Source organism: Mus pahari, chromosome 3, assembly GCF_900095145.1.
Source record: "Mus pahari chromosome 3, PAHARI_EIJ_v1.1, whole genome shotgun sequence".
Classification (NCBI taxonomy): Eukaryota; Metazoa; Chordata; class Mammalia; order Rodentia; family Muridae; genus Mus; species Mus pahari.
In genome coordinates, this window is record NC_034592.1 from 23,255,207 (window position 1) to 23,279,390 (window position 24,184).

The window sequence follows — 24,184 nt, forward strand, 5'->3', positions numbered from 1 at the left end:
CACCAGTGTCCCCCACAGTACACCAGTGTCATCCCACAGTACACCAGTGTCTCCCACCCCAGTTGACAATACACCAGTGTCCCCCTACAGTGCACCAGTGTCCCCCACCCTCAGTTAACAGTACACCAGTATCCCCCCACAGTACACCACTGTCCCCCACAGTACACCACTGTCCCCCACAGTACACCAGTATCTCCCACCCCAGTTGACAGTACACCAGTGTCCCTCCACAGTGCACCAGTGTCTCCCACCCCCAGTTAACAGTACACCAGTATCCCCCCATAGCACACCAGTATCCCCCCATAGTACACCAGTGTCATCCCACAGTACACCATTGTCATCCCACAGTACACCAGTGTCCCCCCACCCCCGTTTCAGTGACTGTATAATGCACATTGGTGAGGATACAGGAAATTGATAGGAGAACAAATTCTGTCCCACCTTTATAACATCTTATGAGCCTAAAATCTGAAATACTTTAGAAGCTAAAGGTAAATACACTTTCAGAGAAGAAGAGGGGAAGAGGGGCTTTGCCACTGGCAGGCCTGCACTACCAAAACTAATGCATTCGTGCACATCCTGCCGGTGGAACAAGAATAGTAGAGGGAGCCCAGACCTACGGAAAGGATTCAGAGATCTGGGGATGTTAAAGATACGTGATGATTATCAAAGCCAAATATATTCAGTTTTCAATTTCCTTAAAATAAGCAGCTTTTCATCAGGCCTGGGGGCACATGCCTGTCACTGCAGCAGGGGCAGGGGTTGTGTGTTTGAGAACAGCTTGGACTTTATGAGACAAAGAAAACAAAACCTAATTTTTGAAGCATAATGATAATAATATGTTGTAGGATTAGAAGTAAATATATTGCAAAGGCATGTAGGTTAGGGTTAGAAGAGGTCTGTGCTGTTTGAAGTTGCTTGGCTCTCAGGAATACAGTAATAATAACTGGTAAATATAAGTTAAGAGATGTTTTGAAAAGGCTATATCATAGATTAGGATTAAAAACTAAAGCCATTTTTAAATAGATATACTTAATAAAATTTAAAAAGACACAAAGTAACATTTTCTAAAATCCACTAAACAAGATAAATAGAAGACAATTAGCAAGAGTCCAGACCCAAATTCACGACAATATTACACATTAAATATAAGTGGGTTACAAACAATAATTTAAAGGTACTGTCAAGCAGGATAAAAGACAATAACCTATACAGATGCTTTCAACAAAATGCACTCTTTTAAATGTGGATAGTTTGAAATTAAAAAATAGAAAAGTCTATCATGGAAATACTAAGCCAGTAAAAACTGGAAGGCACCTGTCGGTTTCACAGAGAGCAGAATTAGGACATGGGAATCATCTTATAAAGGAATCTAACCATTAAACTAAGGAAGTTACAAAATGTATGTAGAGAGCACTGACAGTATGTAGAGAGCACTGACAGAATTTACAGAAGAAACATAAGTATAACCATAGTTGAAAACTTTAGTAATTAGGGGAATGAAATAGATCAGTAAAGAAGGGCAGATTACCAGAAGAACTAACTCAACCTGGCATTTATAGTATGCTACATTGGCTACACAAGAATACAGATCATTTCAAGGGTACACAAAATGTTCATCAAGACAAACAACATATGAAAAGAAAATTTCAATAACTTTTAAAAGATTGAGGGACCAGCAAGATGGCTTAGTAGGAGAAGGTGCCTGATGTCAAGCTTGACAGCCTGAGTTAGATTTTGAGGATTGACAAGGTAGGAAGGGAAAACTTGTCCCCAAACAGCGTTGTCCTCTGACCTCCACACACACCCCACACAAACAATGACACAAACAAATTAAGATGTAATAAAAAAAATTTAATCATACTGCCTTTTACTGCTATGAACAGACCCTATGACCAAAGCAACATTATAAGGACAACATTTAACCTGGCTTACAGGTGCAGAGGTTCAGTCCATTATCATCAAGGAGGGAGCATGGCAGCATCCAGGCAGGCATGGTACAGGAGGAGCTGAGAGTTCTACATCTTCATCTGAAGGCTGCTAGCAGAATACTGGCTTCCAGGCAGCTAGGATGAGGGTCTTAAACCCCACAGTGACACACATCCTCCAACAAGGCCACACCGACTCCAACAATGCAACACCTCCAAATAGAACCACTCCTTGAGCCAAGCATATTCAAACCACCACATATAGCATGTAAAAATTAAAGAGCTTGGGATAATAAAGTATATAATTTCCAACTCTTACAAAATAAAATTGAAATCAACAACAGACAGTATTTTGAAAATGTAAAAATATTTGAAAAATTAAACAATATATTTATAAATAACCCACGAGCAAAAGGGAATGCTCAAAGAAGAGCAGAGAATACTAAATGGTACTAGAAATGCCAAACATAAAACTACCTGAGATGCCTTCAAAGCAGAGAAGACAGGAAAATGCATTGTGCTAAAGTTTCATCTGGGAGGAAACAGAGGCCCTGCCTCAAAGCACTGTGGGAAGAGAGAAAGCTCTCTGCCTGCCACATGTGAGCCACTGTCACAGACCTGGCAGAAATAAAGCTACTCTGAAGAGACTCTCAGCTCTCACCAACTGACTGGCTAGTGACACAATGAACCCTGGGAGTCGTATCCTGGGGGAAGGAAAAGAACCAAGCAGAGGGGAAACTTGCCTCTCAGAAAGAGATCACACATACTCTAACTGCTTATAGACCAGCATGCAGAATGACACGGAAGCACAGACTGAGACAGTCAGTGTGGGTGGGCAGGGCTACTTACATGTGTGCAACCTTGACGCTCTACTTAAATTCTGATCTCACCTGAGGACCTTTGAGGGCTTTTCTGAATCTCTGCCCCTCCTCCAGCGGGGCCACACTGACTAAATTTCTAAATTTCTTTCTTCTTTCTTCTTTCTTCTTTCTTTCTTTCTTCTTTCTTTTTCTTTCTTTCTTTCTTTCTTTCTTTCTTTCTTTCTTTCTTTCTTTCTTTCTTTCTTTCTTTCTTTCTTTTTCTGCTTTCAATGTTGAATTTGGCTCTTTTAATTGACTTACTGAGGAGAGGTGGACAGGCTTGACTGGAGTCACAAGGTATGGGGTAACACATGGTATGAGCCTACTACTACAGTTATATTCACATAATAATGAGTTTTCGACATTTGAATATATTACAGGCATGGTGGTGCACGCCTTTAATCCCAACACTTGGGAGGCAGAGACAGGTGGATCTCTGAGAGCTCAATGCCAGCCTGATCTACATACATATAGAGTTCCAGGACAGCCAGGGCTACATAGTGATTCTGTCTCAGAAGGAGGAGGAGGAGGAGGAGGAAAGAACAAGTGTTAAATATCAAAAAGAACAAGAAAAGGAAACAACTAAATCTGAGCATAGTGGCTATGCTTGAATTTCTAGCACTCACACAGCAAGACCCTTTCTTAGGAAAAAAAAGGGGGGGGGGTACTAAAAAGAAATACAATTATACCCTCAGAACATCAGGTCTCACAGTGTCAAATATGTAACAACTGCAGCTGTCAACGCTGCTGGGAGATGAGGAACTGCTACTTTGGAGTTGCTGGTGAGCAAGTTAGAGATTCCCAAAGGTAACAGGATCCTAAGATCCCCAGGCTGGCATGCATCTACAGAGTAACCTACAGGCTATCAGTCAGTGCAGCTTTGCTTGTCCCCAGCTGGAAATAAAGGCAAGTAGCCATCCAATGCAGGATGGGTCTCACATTGTGAGAATTCACAGCATGGAACACCTGCCAGCTGTACAAATACAGACGACAGAGCAGCAACAAACCTGGGTGGCTCTCAAGGCACTATTGACTGCTTTTATTTACTTTCCTATCTGCAGTGAGAGACTGACCACAGGGACTCACTCACACAAGGGCTGTGGGGAACTGATGGTGGCCATACTTCTCTCACTAGATCTTAAATACAGCTGGATTTAGACTTAACTGTTGAATCCTTAACATAGAGAGCTGTAAGAGGGAAGGGTGAGCAGAGCCATGAGTGAAAATGGAAGCGCCGATAACTATCTTTCAAATCTACTTTATTGAAGCAAAGTTTACACAGAATAAATGAACCTGAGTCAATAAATACACAGATCCACATGTCACATGTTCATCATCTATCCATCTATCTATCTATCTGTCTATCTATCTATCTATTATTTATTTATCATCTGTCGCCTACCTATCTATACCTATCATCTATCTATCTATCTATCTATCTATCTATCTATCTATCTATCTATCTATCTATCTATCTAATGCAGTGCTGGAGACCAAACCCAGGGTCTCACACACACAGGGCAAGGTATCTAGCCATGAGCTTCTATCCTCAGTGCTTCTCTTGAAAAATGAGCAAGCTTTTTTTGTGTTTGGTAAATTCTAATCTTATTTCTAGCTCTAGATTTTTATATTAGGCCCCCAAACAACAATGAGGCATTTGAACAGACTCTAAGCCTCAGTGTTAGCTCTAGATTTAAATCATACTTCTTGAGCGGACTCCATAATTTTTCAAAGCCTCAGTTTTCTCATCTGTAAAATGGGGATATTCATATAAATCATTCTAGGATTACAAGGATTCATGTTAAGCTCCAAGCACAATGCCCAGACTATATAAAACCAGTAAAAGTAGCTATCCCGTTTGTTGCTCTTGCCCTGAAGTTCATAGTTATGGCATGGTTTGCAGAACTTGCCAAGGCTTTTGACATGGTCTGGGAATTAACTTGTCAAAAACATAAAACTAAAGTAAGCAGTGATTCTGAGCCCTGCACACCACCTCCGCTTCTTCAAACTGGTAGCCAAGACTCTAGAGTGTTATGCTCAAACATACTGCTTTCAAGGTGGAATGGATGGAGCATTTGAAAGTGGATTCTGCACAAGTTTAAGGCAGGACACATAAAAGGCTTCCCATGTCTGGTTGCTAGACCTGCTATTCGGCCTTTAAGCACCGCCAACTTCATTGGTGGCTTGGGAGCCCCACCCCCAAGATTACCCCGGATCGCCCATTCCACATGTGGGCTCCACCTCCTCAAGTTCCCTGGTTCACTGGTTCCCCCTGTCTCCATGATCCAGCTCTAGCACTGCCACTTCTCCAATCAGCCCACTTGTTGCCCTGCCAGTTCAACTCCCGAAAGCTGCCCGGATGGCTGCCCAACTGTGTTCAATCAAGTCACCCGACTTCCTGGTGCCCCGGTTGGCCCAGCTCCCAGCACACGGAATGGGACACAGCTGCAGTCACAGACATGACTGTCATTCAAGGGCCAGAGCGCTGTCTACCTGAGAAACAAAGAGCTGGAACTCTTCGGGCAGGATCCAGGAGCGAGGGTAGAAGTTGTACTCCTCCGGAAACAGGTTCTGCATGATCCTCAGCGCTCGGCTCAAGGTGACCTTACGCACCATCTCCGTCATGCCTGCGGACAGGAGAAGCTGTGAGCCTGGGCCACCAGGGAACCCTGTAAGGCTGAGCCACCAAGGAACTGGCAGCCAGTGTTTGGGAACCCCCATCCACCCCAACCCCCCCACCCTCCCCCATGGTCACTTTCTCAGGCAGCAGAGACTGACAGATTAGGAGGATCTTAAAGGAAGGAGAATCAGTAGATTCACTCTCCCTCCTTAATCCCGTGGGTGGGGTGAGAGGCGTCTAAGGGTGGGTTTTCACCTCCTATCTGAGCCTCTGTCTAAGGATATCCTTTGTCCTCTTTGTGGGTACTGAAGATCTATCGTGCACCTAGAACTGAGCCCTCTCTTGAATGCATGGCCAGCTTACACTATTTCGTGGACCCTTTCTATCCTGTTCCCCAGGGGAGATTATCTAGTGGACTCTGGTGACATTATGAGAAATGTAATTAAGCTGCTTTGTTTTAATCTTTCATGACTATTAAAGGCATAAAGTAGAAAAGCACACACCTTTCAGCATAAGCTCGCTCTCCTTGAATCAAGGGCAGGGAGTGGGAAAACGTCCACAGCATAACTTACAGCACTGCTATGGGAGGCGCTGTGGGACTGGGTCCTGTCCTGGGCATCTCCCGGCTCTCTAAAATGCTTCTCTTAAAAAATACGTGGCTATTTTGATCTGTGTGTGTGTGTGTGTGTGTGTGTGTGTGTGTGCGCGCGCGCGTGCTCTTCTGTTTGTGTGAGTGGGTGGACACATATGGTTGCACATTTGGAAAGCAACCTTGGGTATGGTGTCATTGCTCAGGAGCTCTCTCTCTCTCTCTCTCTCTCTCTCTGTGTGTGTGTGTGTGTGTGTGTGTGTGTGTGTGTGTACATGTGGTGTGTGCAGCCTGAGACAGTTGTTTAAGTCTCCCCCCATGGTTCTCCACTTTATTCACGGAGGCGGGGTCTCTCACTGCTCAGAGCTCAGTGATACAGTTGGCCTAGCCACCCAGCTTGCTCTGGGGAACTTCTGACTTCCAACATCTGAATTATACACAGGCCACCATGCCCAGCAGACATCAACATGGGCTCTGGGGACCTGAAGTGCAGCCTTAATGTTTACACAAGAGCATTTCGTGCTAAGACATCTCCTCCGTCCTATTTCTTTAGAAATAGGGTCTCTCATTGGTCTGGAGCCCAATAACTAGACTAGGTGAGCTGGCCAGGGAACCCCAAGGCTCTGCCTCCGCAGCCCTGGGACTACAAGTCCTGCTGCCACATCTGGCACAGACCAATCTAAATCAGAATATTTAAATGAAGAATCTTAATATATCACTTACAATACAACATGTATTAACTAAGAAAATTACCCCTAGAAAAGCAAATAACATCTCATACAGTGGCACAGAGAGGGTAAATGCCGTGAGTACCCTAAGGTTCTCAACTTGTGCTGTTTCTAGCACACTCTGTCCTGGAGCATCCTCCAGAACTTACTCTAAGGCGTCCTCCACGTGTGGGAAAGGCGTGTGTGTGAGGCAGGAGATAAACCAGACACAACAGAAGCCAAAAGCCAGTCAGTCCTGGCTGGAATTGCCCCACCCCCACCCCTGGCCTTGATGGGTTTCTGTCTGTCCAAGGTGGAGGGTGCAGTAGCGCCACCGTTCCCTACCTGGAGGTTTCAAAGGCTGCTGTATCATTATAGTTAATTAACTGCTGTTTGCAAAGTGGAAAATTACGTGTTCCAGTCACTGGCACGCTGAGGAGAGGGTGGGGAGGATGGAGCAGGCTCGCCTTTGGAATGAGTGCTCCTGTGTGAGGCTAGTCCCTTCCTCTGGGCTTCATTTTTCCTGATGTAGACCCTGAGGTACATCTCATCCTCAGCCATCAGGGGAGACAGGACAGAAAGAAAAGTGAATGGCAACCTCATCCGATGGATGACGGAATCGTGTCTCAACAACTCTGCCCATGCAGTGTGTTGTGTGCAAATTGTTTTCTTCCACGACCCCAAGAAGGAAGTTATTTATTTATTTATTTATTTATTTATTTATTTATTTATTTAGGCAGCCTCTTTTGTGAGCAGCAAGACAAATAAATAGTAGCAAGGCCACTAAAATTGATGTGCAAGGACCCTGACTGTAAGGCTCACTCTCGCTTACAAAACCCTTTCTCTTCTCTGAGGATAAATTTGACCTTGGGATAACTTCTAGCTCTGCTCCCCTCAAAAAAAGAAAGAAAGAAAGAAAGAAAGAAAGAAAGAAAGAAAGAAAGAAAGAAAGAAAGAAAGAAAGAAGAAAGAGAAAGAAAGAAAAGAAAAGAAAGAAAAAGAAAACCAATAAAGGTGGGATATCGTCTGTGTTGTCACAGGCACCCGGTTAACTCTGATCAGTAAGCCAAGTGAACACCCAGCAGGAAGCTGAGGCCCCAGATTTCCTGAGCGGTGAATCTTGTAACTCAGCATAAGCCTTGCAGGGAACGCTGTGTCAGCAGAGTTATGAAAGATGCTGGCATCTGTGTGTTTCTAAGCCAAGTCAGATGTGAGCCTTGTCCCCTCGTCTCATCCTGCTGTAACTAAGGGCGGGAGACAAGCCCCTGGGGCTTTTGCAAATACTCTACTAAAGAGGAGTGCGTCATACTACTGCAGCCATGTCGTGCTTCCTACCCTGCGTCTTTCCATGTGAACCTACAGTACTTCCAGGTGTACTGCCTATGGTAGAACTTTGTATGCCTCAGTAGTTCAGTTAAAACCCCGTGGTGTGTGGGAACAAAACTACCCAGTGTATGGAATGTGTATTCTGAGAAATGGTGGGCTTTTGTTTGTTTGTTTTGGTCCTGAGACATGGTCTCACTCCATGGCCTAGGCACCCTGCAACTCATTATGTTGCCCAGGCTAGCCTCCAACTTATGGCAATCCTCCTGTCTCAGTCTCTCAAGCATGAGCCACCACATCTGGCTAGCTGAGAGTTTTCTGGAAGATATGGGATAGGATACACAAAACAAAACAAAACAAAACAAACAGCAAAAAAGGTAAATTGATTCTCCCTTCAATCCACGTACAAGACATGTGACACCATAAGAAGGCACCCTGCTATATAGCAACTGCACTGTGAGACTGCGCTATAAAAATGGCAGCCACGGCTAATGTCAGAAAACTGGGGCTAGAGAGATGGCTCAGGGGTGAAGCACTGTTGCTTTTTCAGAGGACCCAGGTTCAGTTCCCAGAACCCATATTGTGGCTCCCAACTGATGCCTTCTTCTGGCCTTCATGGGCACTGCACACACATGGTACACATACATACATACATACATACATACATACATACATACATACAGGTAAAAAGCTCATATACATAATATAAAAAAGAAATCAAACACTTTTGGAGAAAATGTAATCTTAAGTGAAGGATGGAATTTGAATAATTTTTTTTCCTTTAAAATTATTATTTGTGGGCTAGCAAGATGAGTCAGTGGGTAAGATTGCTCTTCTGAAGGTCATAAGTTCAAATCCCAGCAACCACATGGTGGCTCACAACCACCTGTAATGAAATCTGATGCCCTCTTCTGGTGCATCTTAAGTCTGCTACAGTGTACTTATATATAACAATAAATAAATCTTTGGGCCGGAGCAAGCAGGGACTGAGTGGAGTTAACCAGAACGAGCAGATGTCCTAAAAATTCAATTCCCAGAAACCACATGAAGGCTCACAACCATCTGTACAGCTACAGTGTACTCTCATACATAAAATGAAAAAAAATATTATTTGTATTTAATATAACATTGTGATCAACCCATTAACAAAATAAGTATGGGGCCTGTATCTAGAAGTTCAGTCAAATGTTCCCTCCCCTCTAAGCAGTCCCACTGCCCTATGGCTCTGTTGTCTGTCACACAGCCATCAGGAATGGTGACTGTAGAGGAGATGGGGACAGAGACTGAAAGACAGAAGAAAAGCAGCCATGGAGATGATTGTAACCATGTCCTACCACTGAGGCCTTGCAGGCTAAGTCTCATCATGAGACCCGTAGTAAAAGGTAGAGGCGGTCTACAGACTGTGGAGCTTAGTGGAGACCAGGAGAGCTCATGCTCATGGTACCTTCAACTATGATACCTGAAGAGAAAGCCGATGGGATCTTCATTTCTGTAGTGACTAGTCACAGAACTCTGGTTCCTGCTAGACACTAGAGTTCCTTCACTGGGCCCACTGTATTATATTTTAACCTGACAAGTTCGAAGCATGTTCTTTTATTTTGTATATTTTTACATATGTGTGTGGTATGCATGTGTACACTTGCACATGTGTGCTGAAGATGCTTATGCACATATGCAGAGGCCCAGAGGTTAACATCTGGTATCTTCCTCCATCACCCTCCTCCTTCTCCTTATTTGACTGGGCAGGTTCCCCCACTGAACCCAGAGCTCGCCAGTTTAACTAATCTAGCTAGCAGCTTGCCCTAAGGGTCCTTTGTATCTATTTCCAGGGAGCTGGGATTATGGGTGGACCACCATGCCTGAGTGCTGGGGATTCAAACTCTAGTCCTCATGCTTGCACAGGAAGTACTTCACCCTGAGCCACTTCCTGACCCCATAACTCATGTTCTTGTGCCAGTGGGAACTACACTGAGAAAACACATCCTTAACCGGCGAGGGCCCAATCTACCCCTTCAGACCCTCGGAAGTGTCAGCTCTCAGGACTCCCCCTCCCCCTCCCCCCCATTTCTTCCCCATGGCAACAGCATCCCAGCAGAGCATGGCCGGAGAGTCTCAGTTAAGAGTCCTCACGTTTGATCTGCAAACAGTGCCCTGCTCTTGCAGAAGACTGTACTCTGACTTCGGACCTAGGGACACTTCTAAAGGCCAACAATAACTTCAGATACCTGGGAACTTGTTCACTTGGCCGGAGAGTATGTCACTGTCGCGAAATGAAACTCCATGCCAGTAGATATCACAAGGCAAGCGCCGGCCAAATGGGAACTAGAAAAAGAGGGGGAAATGTGATTCATAGTAAGAAAAGAGGTGCAGCAGCAACCACACTGGGGGGGCTCCGGGTTTACAGATGACACTTGGCCAACATCCCATATTTTAATCCTCGAAGCAAGCATGTGAAGCAGAGAGCCACGCCCACACAGGAGAAAGCAGAGAGCCACGCCCACACAGGAGAAAGCAGAGAGCCACGCCCACACAGGATGAAGCAGAGAGCCACACTCACACAGGGATCAGAGTAGCAGTGGATGAGCTCCTGGTTTGGCAAACACTACTTTGCTTTAATAAAGCCTCATGCTTGCTTTATAAAGGCTCATCTTCATTTTACTGACCAAAAACTGGCTAAAAGAAGTCACTTAGTATGTTCCAGTTCATGCATAGCTGGTGTGTGTGTGTGTCTGTGTCTGTGTCTGTGTGTCTGTGTGTGTGTGTGTGTGTGTGTGTGTGTGTGTCTGTGTCTGGAGTGTGGGGGTATGGTGGTGGCAGTGGTGGTCATAATTTGAACCTAGGATAAGACAACCCAAATCCTAAGCCCACAGCAGTTCCTTCTGTTTCTCTGAAAACTGCAACCTTCAACCTGGTCCTTATAAAATGGTGGAGGCATTCCCTCTCTCCCTCCCCCTGCCTTACACACAGCTCCTCCTCCCCCCCCCCCCCCCCCCCCCGCTCCCCACGCATCGAATCGCATTGCATCACAGGATGTGTCCTCAGTCGCCGAGATAGTTCCTGGACCTTACTGCAGGTGTTTGAATTAATAAATGAGAGAGCTAGGCATGATCACGTGATTCAAGAGGTGCTAACGGGAGTGCCTTCTGGGAATGTGGAAGTCAGGGACGCCAGGCAACCTCTGCTGGACCATGGACCTGGAGCAATGAAAAGACAAAGCTGAACAGCTGGAGGTGACTGGGTGGGAAGAAGGGACAGACAGTCGGGGAGAGAGGGGGCAGCTGTGGAGATATATGGCCATGTCTCCCAGAAACAGGTGGAGAGACGGAGGTTGCTCGGGCCTGTTGTTCTCCCCAGCCTGGCTGTGTGGCGTGGCAGTGGCTTCACTCCTATGAGGTGTTACTGCATCCTTCCCGTGTTCTAAGTTCCTCTTTGGCACAAGATCCAGGGTTTCAATTATTTTCAGGGAGAAAATCTCTTGTTGAGACAAAAAGGTTCGCTCTTTCTGCTCTGTTCAGCTACCCTACAATGTCATTAGCAAGTTCTGCATCTGTAGATGAGGCTCTTTAAATGTGACTCTGATGGCCTCATTAAAGGGAAGCCTGAAGACCTGCCAGCTCATATTTAGAACCTGCTTGTTAAAGGTCCAAATAAAGAGAGATGGCTGTACATTAGATAAAGCCCCTTGACGTTCCCATTTTGAGACGACACTTGGTCAGAAAGCCTATCTGCTTTGAGCTGAGGGGCCACATCCAGCACATCCTGATGGAATCACATGGCACAGCTGATGAAATGATGGGAAGTGGTTTTTTCAACCGTCCCAATTAAAACCAAGGCCAGCAGATTGAAGCCCTGTAAGTGGCTGCAGAGCTGGGCCACAGTGAGGCAGATGCTCTTACATCTATGGTGAACAACTTCTATCTATAATTTATAGCTTTTTGTTCATTTTCTTTGCTTCTAGTGGATGCCAAGTTGTTTATTCAGTAGCCATTAACATGAGGTTATGTTGGAACACATGCTACCTTCTTCTGGCTGTTAAGTGCTAATATAGAAAAGGAAAAGACAGCTGGGAGGAGGATCTAAAATGTAGACTGTCCAAGCAACTGGACCTTAACTGTCATGACTTTGATGCCCATCATTAGTGGCCAGCACCAGCTCCTTGCTAGTTTGCCACCTGATGACACTTTGTACCCATACCACTGCCCTCTAACTTTTATGAAACTAGGCATGATGGCTCAGGAACACATTTGAGGAACTTGATGCAGGACTGTCAGGAGCTTGAGGTCAGCCTGGGCTGCAGAGTTAGTTCCAATCTAGCCTGGGCTACAGAGTAAGACCTGGTTTTATAAAAAACAAAAACACCAAAAGACAGCACAAAACTAAGAAAGGATAAAACCAATACCTTTAGCTCAGTAAGTGTTTTGTTTGGTTTGGTTTGGTTTAGTTTGGTTTTAAGAAAGGATTTCTCTGTGTAGCCCTGGCTGTCCTGTAACTTGTTCTGTAGACCAGGCTGGCCTCAAACTCATAAATAACCACCTGCATCTGCCACCTGAGTGCTGGGATAAAAGTCATGTGCCATCGCCGCCAGGAGCTCACTAAGTTTTAAAAGGCTACATTTGCTCAGTAATTGTCATGTTCCAGACTCTAAGATAGGTGCTGGGAATACGGAACAACACAATGTTAAAGCTGTTCAGGGCTTGAACATATTCAACAGTAAAGAGCTGAAGTCTTAGCCACTAAGATTGAGAAGAAGGGGAGGGCGTCTGCTTTCCCTTCTTTCAACACAGGGTTAACAACACCAGAGACCAAGCAAACGAAATTAATGACATTCTCACTAGAGAAGGAAAAAGGCCTGTTTGTGGATGACTGGATCCTTCAAGTAGAAAACCCTAGCGATTGCATGAAAAGCTTACAGAAAATCAAGAGAACCATGACATAAAATCCAAAGAATAAAATACTTAAGAATTAACTTGGGAAGGGAGTTAATGTGAAAACTACAAAATGTCCCTCAAGGAATTTAGTGAAACTTCAAATAAAGGGAAGAAAATCCCATGTCTCAAGTTTGAAAATAACTTTATTTAAGATGTCAATACAATATTACCCAAAGCAAGCTATAGATTTAATGTGTCTATCAAAACAGCCATGACTTGGTTTGGGCAAGAAATAGAAAAGATAATCTTATAGTTAAATGGAATGACAAGAGTCTCTAGTTGGCCAAAACAACCCCGAGAAAGATACACCCAGCAGGAGACCTCACACTCAGTCAGAATGTCAAAGCTTGAAACAAAGCTACATGGTTGTAAAATAAAATATGGCCACATAGTCACCTGCTGGACTGGCTCAAACAAGAAACATTAAAACCACCAAACACCGGCAAAGGCGTGAGACGTAAGCACACGCTCTGTTCTGGTGGCACTGGGAAATAGCAGGGCCACGGTAGGACACAAGTGGCCATTACCAATGCACTCTTAGCGCAGACTCTGGCAATGATATTTCTCAGTGTTTATTCAAGTGCGTTGAAGCAATGCCTACAAAAAAAGCGTGAACACAGTGTTTATAGCCAGTTCCATCTTCCTCATCAGCTAAATGTCAGACTTTGGTACAGACAGGAGATGAGACACTGCTCAGTGCTAAAGGGCCATCAGCTTTGGGCCATGACAAACTGTAGAGAAAGCACTGTGCATACCGCTGAAAGGAAAAACAAAACAGATCTGAAATGGTACATAACTTATTGTTCCCACCATAAGATACTCTGGAAGAGGCCAAAAAATGCAACTATTGGTAGATGTCAGATGTGTGTGTGTGTATGTGTGTGTGTATGTATGTGTGGTGGGGGTGAGGATGAGTCCAGAGTACAGTGGATTCTCATAGATAGTGAAACTATGTTTAGGCACTATAGTGAAGTGCATAGGTCATTGGTCATTCCCCAAACCCACAGAATGTAAAACATAGAGAATGTCCATGAACACACAATCAAATGGACTTACAAAGAGCACCATGCACTCAAAAACACCATCACTGCCAGTTAGTGTTTATACCATTTTTCTTAACGACTTAGTAATGTGTGCCCAGTACTGTGCGTGTGTGCGTCTGTGTGTGTGTGTGTGCGCGCGCGCGTGTGCATGTGCGTGTGCATGCGTGTGTGTGTGTGTGTGCGCGCGTGTGCATGTGTGCGCGCACGCACGTGTGTGTGTGTGTGTGCGCGCGTGCCTGTGTGTGTGTGTGTGTGTGTGTGTGTGTGTGTGTGTGTGGTGTCTCAGCCCTCATGGCAGCAGTCTAATGAGAAAAGCAGCATCAGGAACCCTGTTTACAGACTGAGGACACAATGCTTGGCAAGGATAAGCAACTTCCTCCAGGTCACAGGGCTAGTAAAGCCAGAGTTCAAATCTTGGTCTCCTGGATTCCAAGACCCAAGCCAGGCACGGTGGCGTGCACCTGTAAACTCAGTCGGTACTCCAAGCTCAGGAGGCAGAGGCGGAGAGCTCTCTGTGAGTTCAAGGCTGTCCTGGTCTACCTAGCAAGTTCCAGGCATCCAGGGCTACACAGTGAGACCATCTCAACAAAACAGAACATTAAACACAACTGGCAGGGTGGCTCGGTGGAAAGCTCTTGCCACACAAGCCTGGTGACCTGAATTCCATCCTTGTGAAACTGGTCTGGAACGCACATGAAGGTGGAAGGAAAGGACCAACTTCACCAAGTTACCCTCTGATCGCCACGTGTGATCCATGGCACAAGTACCCCCACACATCATTTAAAAAGGCCTGACTCTGTGACCAAAGCACCTGGACACTTGACATGCTTGGGTGTGTGTCCTCAAGGGTTTGTGTGATCTTAGACTGGGATCTAAAGGACCTCAACTCTGGGAGGCACAGAGGTCCTTGTGCTCACAGAGAAGCAGGAGAGGAACTGGGGGTTAAACACAAGGACAGGGTTTTTCTTCCCGAGGGAGGGATGCATGACCTGGTGCCTGCCCAGAAGGCTGGGAACAGCAGGGTTAATAGCCCAGTTGACCCTCTCACTCTCTGTGTGGCTGAGACCACACTGGATCCTCCTTCAGACCATTAGCATGAGCTCATTCGTCTCAGTCAACCTACAAAACTCATTTTTATGGAAGGTGTCACGTGTACTTTACAGATAGTTTCGATGTAGTTATGTTTGACTTTATTTTATTTAGCTTTCTTCGGTTTTCAAAGACATTTATGGATGCTTTATCGATCGACTAAATTATCACCAGGGAGTTTTCACGAAATTGTACAGTGCTTAAGTGTGCCTAAAATAAACTACTTGGGTCAGACTCCTGAAGTTTGAACCAACACTGGCTACTAGTCATGCTGGACCCAACTGCCTTCTTATCTCTCATGGATTATCACTCTGCAGGCTGTGGTGGTGGCAGAGACAACCTGCATCTGCATTCAATAAATCTTTCTCTTTTATAAGCAAAGTGTCTCCAGTATTTCATTATAGCAATATAAAACTGGCTAGTCTTCCACTACACACTACATTCTGGACTCATCAATATAGTCACGTAGCAGACCAGTGTAAAGCATCATAACAAACCTACCCTCATCCATACAATAGCTCTGACACAAAGAGGTCTCTGTGTCAGGGGGTACACCAGGATGGACCCCAAATCTTCCCCCTCTCTTGTCCAGGGGACTGAAAACAATTCTAAAACAGGCTCAAACAAGAGCTGGAGCCATTAAATGTCCTCTGAATATATTTGTGTTTGAGGAACTGATGCCAGGGTCTCCCTTTTAATGGCCCAAAAGGTAGATTCAAACTCCACCTCCCACAGATTCAAAGAATGAAATTTCATAGCTGTTGCTGGTGAAAGCAGAATTCACATTTCTGCACTCGGTGAACGTTTTTATTCACAAAGCTGCTGTGCAAACAGAAGCTCTTTTACTGACTGAGAATAAAAGTCTAGGTATGCTATAGTGCACTGCGTAAAGATTGTCCTTGTATTATTCAAATGCTGATTTCTGTGTTCCCATATCTGGCTGCAATCCTTATTCTAAGAATCTCCTGTCTCGATGTTGTGTACATTGCTCCCCAGTTATTCCCTCATTCAATAAACAAGCTGATGACCCAGTGACTGAGCAGGGGAAAGAACAGAGCTGGACTTCCCCCCAGCCAGGGGAGGGGACAGGAGAGAGAGGAAGAGGAGATTCAGTCACAAGGAGGGCAAGAGGAGACATCATGGGAAAACACACTTGAAGCCTAGAGAGCCATACCAATATTAAAACGCAAGTATCTCGGGGATGTTGGCTGGGAGGTACCCAGATTAGCTTAGAGGAACAGAATAGATCAACGACTGCCCAGGTATTGTGCAGTAAAGCTTGATTATACAAGTCTAATAGTCTCTGTCTTATTGACTTGGGAACTAGCCAGGAATAGACGAATACTGCCACTTTTAAAAATAGTTTTACATAGAAGTGGGAAATATGCTTTGATATGGGCAAGTACATTTGCAGTGCATAGACAGGAGAAACCATCCAAACCAGTGCTTTAAACAGATGGCCCAGGGCTGGAGAGATAGCTCAGTGGTTAAGGGCATATGCTCCTTTTGTAGAAGACTTGGTTTTTACTTCCAGCACCCATATGGTTGCTCACAGCCCCTTAACTCTGGTTCCAGGGGATCAAATTCCCCCTTCTGACCTCTACAGGCACTGCACACACATAGTGAACACACACACATACAGACACCACCACATATAAATTAAAAATAAATAAATCTTTTCAATTGAATGTATCTTTATAGTGAGTGCAACGATTACTATTTATGCTAATTTTCTAGCACATCTGCCTCCATTCTACGCAAGAACTATAACCGCAAGGGCAGCAGACCCAGAACTGAAAGGCATCAACTTTTAGGTCTGATATAAATGACGTGAAACCCAGTGACTTGTACCTAGTCACCTTTGGCTTAGTTGAACCCTGCCTTCCCTACATGGTTGGTTGTGATCTAACATGCATGTTGTTCCCCCTATTGACCCAAACCCAGCACATCTTCAACCACTGGTCAGAACACCTTGTTCAAAATTGGGGTAATATAAATGATTAAGAACGCTTCTCATCTGCTCTCTGGAAACAAGCCTGTCTACAGCCTGAGACAGAAAGCCCAAAGGATAAACCCCACAGACCCTAAGACATGCATGAGCCCCACTCGCTTCCTTGCTTTCTTCCTCCCACAGTTCTTTTCAGCTTTCAGACTGCCCACTTTTGCACTTGTGAGGTGAGACAAGCACTTCACAACAGGGAGCGCATGCTGAAGCTAATCCACTTGTCTCTCAGCGAGGAAGCAAGAGAGACCAGAGTGCCTATCTACAGCCTCTTCAGGGCTACATTCCAGATGACCTACGCTCTGGCTAGGCCTCACTTCCTACAGGTTCCACCACTCCGCAGTAAAGCCAAGGGCTGAGGTCCAGGCCTTTTCCATGTGGCCCTTGGGGGACACTTCAGAGCCAACCTATAGTAACTATCAAATCCTAAACATAGCTCGGCTGCCAAACATAAACAGATCAGGTGGTCAGCCCACCCCACTACTCTGCCACTTGTATGTCATCTAATGGCACTGTCACCCTCCCAGACAACGAGAAGTGCAAGCTACCAGCTGAGGACCGTGAGACTCTGGGCTCCCTTCCACTGATGAGAATGGCGGTGATGGGCAAAGACCTCCAGCTGGGTGAGAGGTCACACAGCTCTGTCTTTGGGGAGCCTGCACTTGCAGACAAGTCCTTCACCTGGAGTCTGAGAACTTGGCTTCAAATCTCAGCCCTGCCAACTGTGATGGGCTGTGATTTCATCATCTGAGAGAGATGAACGGCACAGTGTCCCTGGGGTGGGCTGCTGGAGAGGGGAAAGGATGCCCCTGGCACAGGAGCCTGGCACAGAGTCTCTAACTGGGGTAATTTAGCTCCTGCCATGTGCCAGGGGACAAGGCTCCCTGGCTGTTCTTCCACTAATGAAGTCCCCTGGTGAGAAAGGCTGAGAGGGAGCCTCCCTAGTCATGCCTGATGACAGACAAAGGAGAAGATGCCCCTCTGAGGAAACCACACTGCAGAGCCACCTGCTGACAGGGATGCAAATGAGCCGAAGAGGTTAGTGTGAGGCAGGTGTGAGGTGACATTTGTTAGGAGTCAGAGAAGATCGGCAGAAAGCAGGGAGCCCTGCATGCCTGGAGCTGGGGGTTCTTGGGGACAAGGCTGAAGAGGCTCAAGGGGCTCCCCGTGGCCCACTTCAACGCTGAAGAACTCAGAGGCTGGCTAAGCATTGAACTTGGCTCTGCAGGTGTGGGATAACTGGAGGGAGGGGGGAGCTGGGCTAAGGCAGATGCAGGGCCACGAGGACGCCAACCCGAGCTGGGAGAAGAGAAGGGGCCAGCGTGGTGACTGTGCCATAGACAGGCACATCCTGGGAAGAGGGAAAGGCAAGTCACAGAGAAGCTAGGGTCCAGAGCAGTCCCCGACCAGTGTGTAAAGGCTTCTCTGAGCCTCCTCTCACGTGCCCGCCCATGAGCCACTGTTCCTGTATCACCTCCCCCAGGATGCAAGGGGCTGAGACTCCCAAGGAGAGGTTCTCAGTGGCTGACTGGTGCTCTGCGGAGCCTTCCAATTTAATAACAGTGCCGTCTGGCTCCAGTGTGTTTCCCGGGAACACAATTACTCACCCTCTAATAGAGTCAATAAATACAGCCTGAGGATGGTTAAATTAACAACCTTTTACTGGAAAGTGGCAATTCTTGTAATCTAGGGGGCTTCCTGTTCCTGTTCACCCCTTCGTTGCTGTAGATACAGTTTGACACTCTGGGCTAGTATGCCATTCGCTGCTCATCAAGTCCACACCAAGCCCATCTGTTATCATCCCCTCCTAGGAGTCACAGCTGGCAGAGCTTCGGGGGGCGGGGGTCTGCCATCTCCCTCACCTTTGCTTCTGGTTCCAAGTCTTTCAATACGGTCAATATTGTTGCCAAATAGCATGAGTGTAGAGAGGAACCGCGTCACTCAGAAGAGGGAGATGACCATGCACTGTCATGACATCAGCCTTCCCCTCAGGATTCACGCTGTGCCATCTACTTTCCCACCCATGAAGAATCTTATTAGTGCTGATTATATTAGGCAGGAGAAAAACACCCACAAACTTCCACGGCAATTTACCTCTTGGCTTGCAGTTTTAATTAAAAATTCCAGTTTCTTTAGCAAATAGCTCTGGAAGATTAGATACCAACTGAGCTCTATGTTTTTCTCCACTTTCCAATCTATAAGGGTGACAGAGACAGCAAAACCTCCATGCTAAATGTCTCCAACTCTGTCGCATCATAGATCCAATACCAGTGATGAACTATAGCGTAGCTCTATTATACCCTGGAAGCCATCAACAGTCACCCCTCTGCTCTTGGCTCCCTCACAGTGGTGAACTGTCAGTTCACTGCTAAGTCCCAAATTCCTGAGTCTCGTCCTCACCAGAACTTTAAATGTGTTTATTAACTATGATGGGGGCAAAGCTGGGGAGCTGTCCTTTTCAGAAGCACTTTCCTCCCACCCAGGAAACGGCCTCATCTCAAGTTATGCCTGACACCGCTCAGCCAGAACCCAGGCTGGTTGGTTCAAGACTCCCAGCAGAGGCTCCCAGAGGAAAGCTGCTCTGTACAAAGACTGTGGGCGGGCCAGAGAGATGGCACAGCGGTAAAGCACTTGTCTTGAGACCTGAGTTCTGTCCCAGAACTGACGTTTAAAAAAAAGTCTGGGCCGATGAGATAAATCATCAGGCAAAGAACGGGCTTTACTACTAAGGACCTGAATTTGGTTCCTGGTACCCAAGGTGGAAGGAAAGAACTGACTCTCAAATGTGTCTGCCAACTGTATTCACACACACACACACACAGAGAGAGAGAGAGAGAGAGAGAGAGAGAGAGAGAGAGAGAGTAACACACACACTCACACACTATAAGACACACTTTCACCCACACTGTAAAAAAAACACACATTAACACACTCACACACATACACATACATACTCACTGTAACACACACTCTCTTACACACTGTAACACACTCACACACATATACACTCACACACTGCCTCACATACATATGTATATACTGTAACAAACATATTCACACACATACACTGTAACAAACACACACAATCACATACACACGCTCACACACACTCTCACACTTACCCACTGAAACAAAGAAACAAAAAAGTCACTATGACGATGCTCATCTGTCATCCTGGCACTGTAGTGAGGCAGACAAAGCTGGATTCATAGGGTTCAGCTCACAGGCCAGCATAGTGGATTAATAATTCCATATTAGTCTTGAAGGGAAAAAGTGAACAGTGCCAGAGGGAGAGCACCCTCTCCCCATGTCACAGAGGAGGCCGCTGGGCAGTGGGGATGTGGAGGGCAAGTCTCCTAATGAGAGGCCCTCAGGAAAACCAAGGTAGGCCGGGAGGTGGTGTTGCAATCCTTTAATCTCAGCACTCAGGAGGCAGAGGCAGGTGAATCTCTACATAATGAGTTCCAGGACCACACAGAGAAATCCTGCCTCAGAAGCAACAACAACAACAACCAAACAAAAAACTCAACAACAATAAAACAAACAACAAACAAACTGAGATGGGAAAATTCCCAAGGTGGAAACAAAGTCCGAGTGAAGACTAAGCAAGGGGATTCCAATGCCTGCAGGTCATCCTCTGCGGTCACCAAGCTGCTGAGTGACCTGGGACACTCCCTAGACCTTGGCTGCTTCCCTCATGCCACATGTAGGTTGTCACTATTCTCAGACCTGCAAAGCCCTGCTCTTCCTTTCCTTTCCAATAATTGAGGATGTTTTGGCTTCATTCTGAAGCACACAGTACAGTCAAAATAATGTCCCCAAGAGAAGAGGTTCCCCCAGAGAACTCATTAGACAAAGGTAGATGCACTTAGGGCTCCCCTAAATTTATTTCCTCCTCCTGACCCTAAGCCATGCACAGAGACACCCCACTGTGACGTCACAGGTCATGTGTTAAGAAAGTGACTCTTATGCCAAAAATTTCTATACTAAAAGTAATGGCCACTGCATACTGAGGTCATGGAATTTGCTGTGTGTTTTATATGTGCTATTTAACTCACCTTCATGGCAATGCTATGAAATAGGTAGACATGTTATTTCTGATTGACACACGAAGAAATCAGAACTCAAAGCAGTTAAACTATCAAGCCTCTGTAATGAACCACAGGGGTAGAATAAGGACAGGACCCAGCCTCATTACATCCTTAGTCCCTAAATAACTAAGCCCAGGAGAAAGAGGCGGGGTTCCTTCAATCCTTATAGAATTCTAGTGACCTTATCCTGAGTGCCTACACTGAAGGGGTGGGAGGGTAGGAGAGGGACCAAGAAGGGAACTGTCAACTTGCAGCAGCTCTCCAGAGTTCAGCATCAATAACACACCTGCATCTCTGCCTGGGCAGCCCTGCCTGGCCTGGCTCTCACCCCTGCTGGCAGTGCCCAGCAGAGTCCCTGAGTCTGAGAAACAGACCTGTATCTGGCTCTGCATGGCTCCTCATGGCTGTCAGAAATGCATAACATACACCTGGGTGGAGTCATCCGCCAGAGGATTGGAACACAAGAATGGGGAGAGAAAGAAGCCAAAGCAAACAGGAGCCACGGAGCAGAGGCTGAAGTGTGGGTGGGTAGAAGAGCCCAGAGAAGGCATCAGAAGAAAGGCATCCCTCTTAAGTCACCAGGGTGCCGGGTGCAGGGAACAAATAACTGAGTTCTCAGTCCCTTGTTGCATTCCAAGGGACTCAGAAAGAACCACCTTTTTATGTATTTTCAACTGAGAAATACAAATAAAGAAGCTACACATTACAAAGAGGCTGGAGCCAAGTACTGGCTGCATAATATTAAAATCAGGCTAGACATAGCTCTCACCCAAACACTGTTTATGGTGAAGATTTTCAAAGTCCTTTGTTAGATTCTTGGAATGTCCAGCACATTAATTGCTAACGATGGTCACTACACTGACAATGCTCCTGACTCCTTGTCCCTCTCTAACTGTAACGTAAGACACAGGTCAGCCTTCCCAAGTCACACCTCACTCGTGACAGTGTCCAGTAACTGCTATATTACTCTCAGCATGTGTGAGATGAGATGGTTTTTAGATTTTTAGATGCCATGTGAGTAAGACTTGGTGGTCTCTCTGTGCTTGGGTTATTCCTCAGTAGAGTCATCTCCACTTCCACCCACAGATAATAGGATTTTGACTCCCTTTTTCTGACAAATAGTGCCCCATTGTGTACACCACCACATTTTACCTGTCCATTTCTCCACTGTGCACATGCAGACAAAACTCAGGTTGTCATGTTTGGTGCTGGGCACCTCCACCCATGGGGACAGCATCTTACCAACCCTTCTTTCTATTTTGGAGGAACTGTCAAATTTTTTTCCATTCTGGGTGCATGAATTTGTGCTTCTGCTAACAGTGCGAAGACGTGGGGGGGGGGGCTGAATTTGATGCTCCTCTGGAGAAAAAAAATGACAACCAAGAGAAAAGTTGAAATTGTTGAGCTATAGGATGACATGATTCAAGTTAATCCCAGTGACACACTTGGAAGTTAAGTACCTTCCAGTGAACAGAGAGGTCACCCAGGCAGACCCTGGGCCTCTATTCAGCCATTTAGACTATGGAGCCTAAAGGCCTACGGAGCCTTTATGAACCACCTCTCCCCGAAGCAGTGAGAGAGGTATACGAATAGCTGTGTGGTGGTGGTGCACACCTTTAATCCCAGCACTCAGGAGGCAGAGGCAGGCGGATTTCTGAGTTTGAAGACAGCCAGGTCCTCAGAGTGAGTTCCAGGACAGCCAGGGCTACACAGAGAAACTCTTTCTCAACAGAAACACACATACACACACACACACACACACACACACACACGCACACCCCACTCTTGCTCTGTAATTAAATCCCCACCTCTGTCTGTAGCTCCAGTTCCTGGGATCTGATTATAGTGGAACTTTCTCTGACCTTCCAGTACTATCAATAACGACAGAGAGGCTTCTATTATAGTCTATAGCTTAGGCCTTTTGCTGGGACAGTCTCTAGCTAGCTCATCTAACCTAACCCGACTGGTCTAGCCTATGGCCTCTCTGCTGTAGTCTGTTCCCCTCTATGTTACCTCTTGCTTCTCTTTCTTTTCCCTGTGGCACTCTCTCTGCCTGGAAGCCCTGCTCCCCTCCTTCCTGCCTAAGCTATTGGCCGTCAGATCTTTATTATAACCAAGTAAGAGACAACCTCTGCTACAGTTCTGGGTCGCCTTTAGAACAAATATAGGAAACCCAATGTTGGGCATGGAAATGGCAGTACCAAAACCCTGCCAGCACTTAGCTCTCTGCCAGTACAGGATTAACAGTTGCAAACACAGAAGCACACCTTCATACAAAGTAAAACAGGTCACCCCAACATCTAAGGCCCTCTTCTGGCCTCTGAGGGCACCATGTACACATGGTGCATATTCATACACACGGACAAGACACTCAAACACATGAAATACAAGTAATCCTTGAAAGAGAGCTTAGAGTGAGACTGCTTGGGTACATGGCAGTCACAGGCAGGTCTGGTCACTGCTCTCTCCGGTTAATAGTTGATAAGATCTGACATGTCCATCTCCTGTAGGCTAACAAAGTCAATGTGAAAGAGCAAATATTTTTGCCATAACCCGGGCCATTATAAGTGCTAGGCTGGTCCCAGCTGGGACAGAGCCCACTATTCTGTAAAGAATTTTAAGGGAATTCTTGGCATAACAGCCTGACAGAAAGAGAAGGGTAGTCTTGATATTGGTGTCGGTGTCTGGAGCCATACTTTGTCCCTGATGAGGGACCCTATGGTCAGGTCCCTACCTTGTCACTGTTTACAGCACAATTCAGCCAATAGCTGTGTGCAGGAGCACCACCTGCCCTTGCACTGGCTCCCTCTCATTTAAGCAATACCTTCATTTCACTTAATAAACTTGAGACAACCTGACTGATGGCCCGGTTCAGTCATCAACGACAGCTGGCATTTCCCTGATGACTAGGTAATGAGGTGCTTGTATTGCATGTGTCACCTCAGTCAGTGATGGGGGCTACCAAGAAAGCCGGGCCAGGAGTGGTTTCAGCTTTCCCAGCATG

The 24,184-nt window shown here is 46.0% G+C and overlaps 1 protein-coding gene across 2 annotated transcripts in view; it reads right to left on the reverse strand.

Annotated features, from left to right (window-relative positions):
• Positions 1-24,184, reverse strand: part of Ttll11 (tubulin tyrosine ligase like 11) — a 230,151-nt gene that overhangs the window by 185,805 nt on the left and 20,162 nt on the right. For both annotated transcript variants that reach the window (XM_029537002.1, XM_021193514.2), the window contains exons 2-3: positions 10,253-10,349; positions 5,282-5,415 (exon numbers count right to left, since the gene is read on the reverse strand). In XM_029537002.1, the coding sequence (XP_029392862.1) occupies positions 5,282-5,415; positions 10,253-10,349 (231 nt within the window). The remainder of the gene's footprint in view (positions 1-5,281; positions 5,416-10,252; positions 10,350-24,184) is intronic.